The 12,369-nt window shown below is 34.7% G+C and overlaps 1 protein-coding gene and 1 long non-coding RNA gene across 2 annotated transcripts in view; one reads left to right on the plus strand and one right to left on the minus strand.

Annotated features, from left to right (window-relative positions):
* Window positions 1–12,369, minus strand: part of VEGFC (vascular endothelial growth factor C) — a 76,376-nt gene that overhangs the window by 11,773 nt on the left and 52,234 nt on the right. Inside the window, 2 exon segments of the mRNA XM_035325309.1 lie at window positions 10,198–10,388; window positions 11,727–11,940. Coding sequence (XP_035181200.1) covers window positions 10,198–10,388; window positions 11,727–11,940 — 405 coding nt within the window.
* On the plus strand, window positions 8,355–11,359 carry LOC118166405. The gene is made up of 3 exons (XR_004750480.1): window positions 8,355–8,508; window positions 8,832–8,950; window positions 10,571–11,359. It is a non-coding gene; the product is annotated as an uncharacterized LOC118166405 (long non-coding RNA).

Raw genomic sequence — 12,369 nt, forward strand, 5'->3', positions numbered from 1 at the left:
AAAAGTCAAAGTCACCTGTGTAAGCAAGAATTCCTTTTTTTTTTTTTTTTTTTTTTTAAACAACAACAGCACAGTTGTGCTTTTTGGAAGGACAGTACAGCCATTAAAGCCTCGTTAAAAAATTGGCCATCTAAGAATCTATTGAAACAAAGGACATTATAATGTATTAAATATATTGTAAGAAAGATTCTTAATACACATATATGAACCAAAGAGCAGATCAAACACTAGGGCTGGACAAAGAATATGCACTTAATCACAATATTACACATATAAAGAGAATCTTCTGCTTTCTCTGCTCTCCTATGGCAACATGAAACTGCTTTTTCAAAGCTGAAGTAAAAACCCACTAAAACCCACTAGTCCTAGGGAGAACTAATAAAATTCAGTAACTGAAGATAATAAGCATGATTCTTTGCATGGACTAAACTACAGCTTCTTCAAAAAAGAGCATGGTCTATTCTTCCTTTGCTCTAGGAATACATCAGTCTGCCATGCTGAAAAGCGTAACAGACTCCAGACCACTGGAGATGGCAGTGTAGGACCGCAGCTACTTGATGCACCTGTTGGGCAGGTATGCAAAGAGAAATTTCATTAAAAATCCTAAAACTTCCCAACTGTGAGCTGAAAAGAGGGCGGGCATGAATTTTCTTTATCTATGTTTATCCTTCCATTTAAACTGCGAAAGGTATCAGTTTAGATGTGAATGTTGCTAACAACTATTACCATTCAGTAGTACAATACAAAAGACCCTACTTGAGCAATAGAAAGGTAAACTAGCTTCCTTATTCTCATTGAATAACCTTAAATTTGTTCAATAAAATTCTGTTAACAGCAATATATTTTACATCACCTGCTCGGAGCTACTGCTTACAAATAAAGCCAATAACCCAAACCCACCTATTTATGTTAGAGATTATAACATGTTATATTTAGTATTATATTTATGGTCTCACTTTCAGGAAGTACTGAAGATGATACATGGACTAGCATTTTGAAAAAAAATATCCTTAATAGAAATGATAAAGCAATGAGATTGGAATTATTGATTTGTTCTTCCTTCATATTTTAGCATGTCTGCACATTCTATTAGGGTACCATATTCTGATGCATTCTGGAAAAGGAGATATTTATTCTTCTCTTCTGATAATGAAAAATATATCAAGAAGGGATTTCACAAGAAATACATTCTTGAAAAGTGATCTGCTACAGAAAATGTATAACTCTGAATAATTCTGCTTAAATAATCTCAATAATCTCTGGCATTTTGAAATAAGATTCATTCTAAAAAATAATGCTTTGCTCTCAACTGATAGCATCTCTAAATCCAATGAAGTTATTTAAGTGAAAGTGAATATACATAAACTGAGTTTGAATTATTATCTCAATAAATAGTTATTTAAGTGAAAGTGAATATACATAAACTGAGTTTGAATTATTATCTCAATAAATAGTTATTTAAGTGAAAGTGAATATACATAAACTGAGTTTGAATTATTATCTCAATAAATCATTTCAAGTTAAGTGAGATCTGACCTCCTGTAATGCTTTCTGGTTTTGTTAGTATCTCTAATTTATTTATTGCTAATCTTCATCCAACAGAGCAATACGTTTAACATCTGTTGTCACTACAGGGTGTATTTAACAATACCTAACAGTCAATTGTCAATATCCAGAAAGGACTGTTGTGTAAGAAATGCAACACAGCATCTGAGAAGGATGCTGGTTCTTGACTGTCTTCTTTTCTGGCACCATTGCTGGGTGTCTACTATTCCTGTGGGTACCTCCTCTCAAGAGAGCAGATGGCTAATATTTCTGTCTGATTCCCCAATTCAGTAAAGGATTGGTTCCACTATATTCTTAAAGGCCCAAATCTGCCCTTCCTTCTCAGCTTCAAATGACAGTAAAAATCAGGCTAATTCATGCTACAGACAATAAGGGGAAAGACATTTCCATCAGGTCAGTTCTTCAGGGGCTGTTGCGTAAAGACAGATACTCAGGATGAAAGGCTGCAAAGAATGAGCTTCAATCTCCTTAAATCTGACAGTAGGAGGTATTAAGGTAGGTTTTTTTTCAAGGTGGAGAGCTTTTATGGCTTAAAGTTTTGAGAAATATGTGAATAATTATAGTACATTAAACAGCAAATTAAAGTACATGCAATGAGTATTACTAGAGTTAGAGGCAAATACTCAAAATTTAAAAGAAAAAATTAGACTCAACTTGCCCATGCTGTTCTGTATTTACATGCTACCAACACTACATTAAGGTCAGGAAACTGATGGAAAACAACCACCACAGCAATGTGTGATAACTAGAGTATCGTATTTATATATATGTGTGTGTGTGTGTGTGTGTGTGTGTGTGCATGTGTATATAACATGAAAAAAAAATAATTACAGTTAAAGCTCTGTTCCAGCCTCTTCCACATAAGCTAATACTGTCAACATATATCAGTAACATACTGTATATATCAGTATATCACAAATACTAATGGAATCTCTACACAACCGAAGAACAGCTATAAAACACAGAACACATTCCATTCAGCCAGTCTAAGGCTGTTTTGTAACAGACAACTAGCCTGCAGGTCTTTCAGTCTTTCTCACCCCTCCTGGTATTCCTCTACAAAGCACTGTGTTCAGCCCTTGTCTCCTTAGGTCTACACCCAGTATGATTCTGCATGCCAGCCTCCCCTCACTTCCGCCCAAACATAGCTTTTCTTTCATCCAGCCAGCCTGCAAAGCTCAATTCCCTTCCGTTTTTGGGCTCCTTAACATAACTCTTAGCACATGCAAATCTTGTCCCAGCTCCTGAATCAGCCAGGTTTCTCCCCTCCCAACATGATAAAGGTAGATATATTAATGACAGGTTCTCCTTTAAAAATGATTTAGGTGTCTATATCTGAAACTGCATAGTTGTTCAACTCTAATTTATAAAGTGCTCTAGTCACAAATAATTCCAACTCTCCAGTTTTGTGCATCTCCTAGGTCTTAAAAAAACATTTTTTTTCAGGCCTGAGAACAAGCAGATGGTCCTGAAGAAAACAAAACACATATTCCTAACACAAATGAACAAGTGTCATATACTTTGCCTAAAACCAGGAAACACTACAACTTTTCCAGAGAAAAATAAAAAAATCCTAATTTAGTTTTGTTGGCCCCTTTAATTTTCTTTAAGTATCATTTTATGTTGATCCCTCACTACAAGAAGAACATCGAGGTGCTGGAGTGTGTCCAAAGAAGGGCAACGAAGCTGGTGAAGGTGAAGGATCTAGAAAATAGGTCCTATGAGTACTTACAGTACTATGAGTACTTACTTACTACCTTAAAAGAGGTTGTAGCAAAGTGGGGATCAGGCTCTTTGTTCAAGCACCAAGTGGTAAGATGAGGGAAAACCAGCCTCAAGTTGCATCAGGGTTGGATATTAGGGAAATTTCTTTACTGAAAGAGTTGTGCGGCATTGGAATAGGCTGCCCAGGGAAGCAGGTGAGTTACCGTACCTCGAGGTCTTCAAGAAATGTGTAGATGTACAACATAGTAGCATGGTTTAGCGTTGGACTTTTGTACTAGGTTCAAGGTTGGACTAGATATCTTTGAGGTCTTTTCCAACCTGAATGATTCTATGATTTTCTCTCATTCTGGTCTAAGAAGCAGAACCATCACTTTTTCTGAAGTTTTAAAGCAAAAAAACAAGAAAGTAAAAATAACACATCAAGCTGAGTCAGGTGTCTGGCATAGACAATGTCACCTATTATTAAAGAATACCAAAGTTAGACTGAGAGTGACAATGAAGTAATTACCCAGTGGGGTAGTTTACCCAATGGGGTAAATTGGGTACTCCTAACACTAGGCTGCTTAAACTATAATTGTTTACCATTGAACATGACAGTATGTATAAATTATGTTTTTTCCTTTTCTTTTTCCTTTTCACAAAAAGATTGAAGAGCCTTGTACAGTAAATTGCAACAAGATCATTTACTTTTGAATAAAAACTATCGTGTTATTAAAGCAATAATTTTGTGCCAAAATCAGAGCAGTAATTGATACTATGTGGATTTTTAAAAAAGTTTTGGTTACAGAACTTCATTTTAAGAATATGTATTTTCTATTGTTTCCACTAACTATTATCAAGATGACTTGATATCCTTTTTCCTTGCACAGCATATACATACAGAATAGAAAAATATATCCTGTATATAGAATGAGAGATTTGCATTTCCTTCCCATCACAACTTTTTCCATGTCTACGGTACAAGAAAATATGATTTAATTATTGATCAACATCACATGTTAAGTTATCATTAAATCTTACGTATCTACTAAATATACTGTAGATCTTAAAGCTGATTCTTCTTCAGGTACCATCTTTTTATCAAAGTCTCTTCAGATACTAATGGTTATTTTTACATTTACTTTTCAAAGCATTAGGACTATATTTAATAATAGAAGTGTTAATTATCAGATAGGCTACTGTGAAAATCAGCGACGAGACTGTCATTTTATGTTGAAAAAAAGTGCTTTGCTTTCTACAGAATCACAGAATGGCCGAGGTTGGAAGGGGCCTCTGAAGGTCATCTAGTCCAACTTCCTGCTGAGCAGGATCATCTAGAGCACATTGAACAGCATGGTGGGATTTGAGTATCTCCAGAGGAGACTCCACAACCTTTCCAGGCAACCTGTCCCAGTGCTCTGTCAGCCTCACAGTAAAGAAGTGTCCTCTCATATTCAGCCAGAACTTCCTGTGCTTCAGTTTGTGCCCATTGCCTCTTGTCCTCTCACCGGGCACAACTCAAAAGAGACCGGCTCCATCCTTTGACATCCTCCCCTCAGATATTTATACACATTGATGAGGTCTCCCCTCAGTCTTCTCCTTTCCAAGCTAAACAGATCCAGCTCTCTCACCCTGACACATGATAATGCACACTTTACATAACTCGATTCTATAAATATTTCTAGTGAGATCTCTGTACAATAGTTTCCCTCAGTAACCATATGCACCTGTTTTTGCAATTTAGTTGTTTTTTTTCCTGTGCAGGAACAAATAAACAGGTTCTATACTTTTATTAATGCTGGCTTTCTCTTGTTAATTAAAACAAATAAACAAACAACCACAAACAAACAAGGAATAGTCTTTAAATTTAGACCAAAACCTGATACATCTTCTATGAGGTCAGGTAAATTCACCAGTTGTGACTGATTTGGTTATCCCTGCAAGACACTTGCAAATTTATCACTGGATATTTATATTTATAGAAAAGTACGATTTTTATGTACCGTATTTTTACAGACTTCTACAGCTATTATTTTGCATTAATAAAAACAGAATCTAAAGATCATCTTACAAGACTGATTTTTTGACTAAATTCATCTGAGCACAACACTAAAAAAAAAAAAAAAAAACAGAGAAAATGATAACCTTTCTCATAAATGAGCATACACAAATCTATCTACAGATAATACTTCAAATATAGTATCTTCCCCATCATAAATCTTTCAACGTAGCCAAACATGAAATGCTCATCTTCAAAGAAAGGTCATTTTTCTTTGTACATTTGGACTACAGACTTAGAGTCTACTGCTATAGTCCATAAATATTTTTACAAATCTCTGGGCATTTAGTTACTTTTTATTCTCCATCGGACTGATTTGAAGCAAAAAGTCAAGTAGTTAGTTCACTGTCTAATATATTTCTTAATATATTTCTTATAGAATATATTTCTTATAACTTTTCAATGTCAACAAGAGATATCTGGTCATCTTGAACTCATAATGTCTTAATTACAGAATACGCATAATATTAAACTCATTTTATTCACAAAGAACAACACTAAAATACATACACTACATGTACTTTAAAAGGTTTGAAAAGGCAGTTTTGATTTTTTCTCCTCCCACAAGAGGAGACCTGTAATTTCAATGGTAAATTTCTCTACCTCAGACACAACCTGTAATCAGGTGTATTTTAGGCTAAATAGTTATCCTTCATTCCACTGCACCAGCCAAAACTAAAACACATGTCCTACAGACCTGAATGTCAGCTGCTTATGCTTGTATTTTCCACCTCCTGGTACAGACAAGTATGTAATTAAAGAACTTTTCAGACTAATACAAAGGTAAGAGGATAATTAGATCCCTTCTAGAATCACACATGCAATTATCAAACAATTTTTTCCTGAATTTTCATTTTTTTTAATTGTAATTTTTTAAAAATCCTTGAAGTTCAGCGCATGTGCTCCATGCTATACTTCTCGAGTGAGAAGTACAGTCAGAGAAGACAGGGCAAAGGTGGCCCTGACTTGTTCCATCGAACCCAAATGGCCTTTGGCACTCTGCAATTACTGTGATGCCATGTGCATCAGTCCCCTTTTCTTTTCAACCTCATTATTTCTTTACTGCTCTTGCAAGAGCTTCCAGGCCAGAACTGTGTGGTACTGCAGATCACCACGTAGAAGACTCTTTCTAGTTCCCACACTGGCACAATTCTTCCTTTAGCCATTTACAGAGCTGGAGTGGAGAACAGAAACAAGGGTGGGGCAACTTGGAGCTCAGAATGATTTTAACATTAAAAAATAAAATAATAATAATAAATCCAACAGCAGACATGAATCTCCCAATGCTTGATCAAAAAAGCCATCAGCTTTCCAGTCAAACAAATATTTCCATATATTCATCCTCACTAATCATTAGGAAAGCATGTAGTTTGTATTCACTGCATGGATACTTCCTTTCTTCAGATTAGCAGGAGTTCACGCCATACTTTCCAGAAAAAAAACAGTTGATTTCTGTACAAAGTATTTCTTTGCTTTGGTGGCTAAATTAACTTATTCAGCAGTATCATAATACGTGTCATTGTATCAGCACACATGAAATTATCACCAGTGACTTCTGAAATATAAAATAATTATTTTTTTCATATCAATATGAGGGAAGCTTACTTATCATTCTATATATTTTTACAATATAGGATTTATGTATGATTTTTTTCCCAGATTTACATTAACCACATTATGCTTTTCTGATGGACTGGTTTATTTTGGCAAGTTTCCCTTACATTGATTGACTCTCAGTTTCTATCAGTTGTGATCTTTGTACTTCCTAAACTGTTAGTAAGGCTAGCCAAATATAACTGACGTAACAGAGCACAATGTGTCAAGAGAGATTTTCAAGCTAAGGATAGAAGGCTGTTTGATGTCAAAACTCTAAACATCTCTATGCTGGAAAGAATGAAAATAGGTTATGTGAGAAATCATATAATATCATTATTTATTTTACTATCTTTTTTAAAAAAAATCACCAACAAACAGTATTTCAAGGCTTATGTCAGATAAAATAACAGGTAACTTATTGAAACAATATATTTCATAAATGTTTAGCATGCTAGGGTTCCTTATTTTATCTTCTTATATTAGAATCATTTTTTTCCAAGAAATGTTAACAAAAAACATATTGATTTATCTCACACTATTAATAGTAGCTACACTCTATCATTATGATCACCAGTCTAATACAGAAAAATGCATGGGAAAAGACATAAATGGTAAGGTTCAAAATGACTGAAAAATCTTGTGACACATGCATCTCCAAATTGTATAAAGGACCGTCATGTACATCTCAAATATGGCAAACAATTTCAAGCTGCTAGCTTGTTTCCTGTGAGAAAAGCTCCTCTAAATCTCATCTCAAACTGTTTGGAAAGATGTTTTCCCTTGAGGGATTATTACTGTAACCATGAAAAAAGATTTAGGATCTTTACATCAAATAATGTGAAAGAAGCCAAAAAACTGTCCATCCTGCCAGCCAAGGAGAAAAATGGAATGAGATGGCTTTTTGACATCTGCTCCCTGCTTCCTTTCACCCTGTAAGTAAGACTTCTAGGTGGGGCATACAAAAAATACAGCTCAGGGACAGGCTATTGTTGCACCAGGTAGTTCCAATCTTTGTAACTGCTGTTGAATTACTTGTGTCATAGAAACAGAGAATTGAAATACGATCAATAACAATTTAGGAAAAAAAACACCACCACCCAAACTGACCAAAAAAAAAAAATAATCAAAAAAACAAAACCAAAATACAATCAAAACCCATCCAACCACCTTCCTCACAGACCTTTATTAAATAAGCTACCACTTACAAACCTGGGCTATTGCAGTGTCATAGATAAAGGAGAAGAAAACGACCTACTGTGTTTTATGAATTAGCCTAATCTTCAAATGTTTTCATAGACCTTGTACCACATCTTAAGAAACTGTCTCATGTACCAATCGTGATTGTATAAACACCCCTTAGCAATTACAAAAACAGTTGTTATTGAAACAATTGGTATTAAAAGCAAAGCTGAATATTTTTCTATTTTTCTCTTAATAAAGTTAAGTAGCTAGAAAGGAGAAGCACAGCCAGCACTGGAGAACTGTTGAACTCTCTCTGGACCACCACAGTGTTCCACAAGCCAACCTGGGAACAGCTGACCCAGACCATTCTCCTGCCAATCAATGATTTGATCCCCATAAAAGTATTTTCTATGCTTAGCTCTTTTCTTTTTAATTAATTATGATTAAAGCTGATACCCATTTTTTGATACCCTTTTTTTTTAAGCAAGATAGAAACCTGAGATTATATTGCTTGCTTTTACAGAATAGGTAAGAAAACAAAACAAAGCTGTTGTCTCTTCTTTCTGACAAGCCTTGTAACATTTTCCTTTTCAGAGTCTCTCAAATCCTTGAATACGCCTGTATCGTATCATCACCAATGACATCACAAACTTAGAAAGAAACTCAGTACTAATCTAAATATTTTATGGTAGGCAAAAAAATGACTAATGAATTCACTCAACAGGCATGAAAAGAAAGATGAATCAACGGGGATTATTTACCCAAAGCTTACAATGTATTCCAAGACCAGGAAGTCTGTGCAAAATGCAACAACTGTCTCCAACTAGATCATCCTTTCTTCAGGTAAGCTAAACTTCTTATATGCCGTATAATAATAATAATAATCTGGCCATATATCTTGGTTTGTAACATGAAAAATATATACATTTCAAGCAACTGCAATTAGGACAGTTGTTGGGGGAATATCTATGGAGCTGAATTGTATCAGTGTTCTAGTTTTCCTTGTTAAAGCTATTTGAGTTGCATTATCCCTGTGCTGTGTGGCTGTCTAGCACTAGTTCAAACTTATGATTAAAATTTTTTGGTAGAATACACCATTTTACATAAACAGGTTTGGTGAGAAATGAAGACAGAAGATGTATTTAAAAAAAAAGTTTTTTTGTTTTGTTTTGTTTTCTGCACTTTTCTTAATCTTCTTTCAAGAAGGCTCAGAGCAATAAGGATTATCACAACAAGGGAATGATATTTCTAAGGGCTACCATTTAATCATTGACTAATCAGTTACATATCATACTTATATATACATACAGATGTCTTCAGCTAGAAGAATCTAGTTGAAAAAGAAAGCTAGATTTAATCTAAAATCCGTTTTCTTCAAAGCATTAGAAAGAAGAGTAAAAAAAAAATAAAAAAGCCCACAACCAACAAAAAGACCAAATATTGTAACAAGAGCAAAATACCCTAGCAAACATTTTGAAGCATGACTGTTCTTACACAAATTTTGTGGAAAACATTGTTTTAAGATGATGTAATAATTGTTAGAGTTGCCTATAGTAGAATAATACATGTATATTTTTCCTTTAACAGAAGCTCACAAGCTCAATGCACAATCCCTGCACACTCTTACCTGTTCACTAGCCTTAAACTAGTCCTGAAGAATAAAAACTGGACATATACCTGAGGAAGTTACATGAAAACACAACAAAAAGCTACTTTACACTAGTATCTCTTAATATGCCAAGGTTCCGCTCCTAAAAGGCTTTCTTTGCAATGTGAATCCTGTCTGCACATGTCCTAATACAGTCTTCACTAACAAAATTACAGGCTAAATACAGCACGCAAATAAAATTAAGTTTAATAGAGAATGTCATAACAAAACTGGACATCATAATCTTTTTTTAAAAAAAATAAAAATAAAAATTGGGGGTTAAGCATTTTCTTCACATCTTCACAGCAGTAGTATCTTCAGCTGTTTTTCCTATACTGTTTCCTAACTGTTCCCCATAGTTGCAATAAATAGGTTTTAAGTATGCATGACCATAAATGGATTTGCAAGGAGCACTTGGATTGTAATAATAGTGAGAACTTACTGTCTTGCTGATGTAATTTGTACTGATATTCATGCACTGGAGTCCTTCACTATTGCAGCAACCTCCACATCTGTAGATGGATACGCATGGGGGTTTGAAGAAGGTGTTTGTAGTTGCTCCGAACTCTTTTCCCACATCTACGCACACTTCACGTGGCATGCACTGAGTTTTTCTCCATTCAGTATCAATACCTGCCAAAATATAGGGAATTTCATATGTTATAAAGCAGCTGCTTAAAAATAATACTCTTCTGCAGTAAATTAGTAGCATTTTTTATGCTTAGAAACAGAATATGTATTGCAAGAGTCCCACCTTTTATTCAATGAAATATACATAGTTCAGTGTTAACTTCTAGCTAATTTCCTCCTCAAAGGTATGTGCCATGGAACAGAGGCATATTTACAACGGAGCTGTGGATGCTGAAGCTGCATGGGTTCCTTCTTTGCTTGGGTTAAGTCCCACCTTAAGTGAAGTCTAGAGAAGTACCTGCACAGTTCTAAAAATTAACTTTAACAGGTGCCACACTGTACTTCATTGGGATCATACTATACATTAAAAACAATAAATTTGCTGTCTCCACATTTAACATGAAATTAATTTGAATACATTCACTTTCTTAACTACAAGAGTGTAATTTAGAGCAAAAAGCTATTATTTAGCTATTATGCACACCACATGATTTAATCTGAAAGGTGGTATATATGCTCAGATCATCCACACAAATTTCGGCCAATATTTCACATAGCGTTATACAGCCTTTGCCAAATGCAGTGTTACACTAAACAGCCATGAGATTTGCAGTTGTACAGGCCCTTTATTCTCTGATGGAGCCAGTTTCTGGTAAGCAACTCAGAGAAAATGGGCTCCATTAAGGTACATGATTTCCAATATCATGTCAAAAATTACTGCTATAAATCCTGTGTTCCTCTGCCTGCAAGCACTTGCTAAATTGTAAGCTTCAGGTCACGTAAAATATTAAGGGGGTATTGACATATTTGTTTGAAAGCTGTTTTTTTCTTGTTTGAATATAAGTCAACTGTCCTCTTGTAAAAGGAAAAAGTTAAAAGTGGATAGTTTGGCCTCCTCCAGCAAAACACGTAAGAAAAGAAAACATTATCGGCCATGACTTAATTACAGAAAACGAACAGAATCAGTTACTGAATTGAACTATTGAACTACTACTGAATTGAACTATAAAGAAGCCCTTCTTTGCTTTTTACAAAATTTTTACAGCCTCTACAAATCAGTATTCCTCATATCTTAAGAGAAACAATTTCCTACATTTACTGAGCCGAGAAAGCAGTCTATAGCTTTCTGAGAATGGATATACCAAAGGTACTTCTGTGGAACAATTCATTTCACTATGGGAAGTTGACGACAAAGGATTTTTTTAATAACCATTACATCGAACCAAACTGCTGAGAGTGGTTTACTAATGATGCTGAACTTTTAACATATTTTTGACATAAATTACAAGCCTTCAGATTTTAATTTATCATGTTATAACCTATTTCATAACTTGTACTTACTTTTCAGGATCTCCGCATTATAGTGTGCTGCAGCAAATTTCACTGAATCATCTGATCTTGTGTCAAAGCTAGAGTGTTCCCTGTTGTGTTGCCAGCCTCCTTTTCTCAACTGACATTTGAACATTTTCCAGTATTCGGGATAAAGTACTGTCATGAGTTCATCCACACTGGACACAGATCGCAACTGCTCTTCCAGGTCTTTGCTTGCATGAGCCTGTCAAAGTAAGATGTAAGATTAATTACTTTCTCTGTTACACAAGGTTTGCTGGAAACTAGCCTGAAAAACAACTCATGTATTGTAAAGTTTTGCTCAAAGGGATCCTTATTACAAAAACCACTTTTGACAATCAATGTCAACATAACACTATATTGACAAATACTGAAATGTTTTGCTTGTGACGGTAATTCTTTATCATACATGTAGTTCAAAAAACCTGTGTGAGAAAGAAGCTGTAGAATTATGCCTATCCAAGTACAATTTGTAGATTAAAAACAAAACAAAGCATTTTTTTCCTGGAAACAAAAGTTTTCATGATACAATTTGGAATGCTTAAATCCAAAAATATTGATACGATGCTAACGTTATTTATTTTTTAACACTATTTTCATTTTCCAAAAGTCCAGGAAAATGAAAACACCCACA

This window comes from Oxyura jamaicensis, chromosome 4 (genome assembly GCF_011077185.1).
Source record: "Oxyura jamaicensis isolate SHBP4307 breed ruddy duck chromosome 4, BPBGC_Ojam_1.0, whole genome shotgun sequence".
Lineage (NCBI taxonomy): Eukaryota > Metazoa > Chordata > Aves > Anseriformes > Anatidae > Oxyura > Oxyura jamaicensis.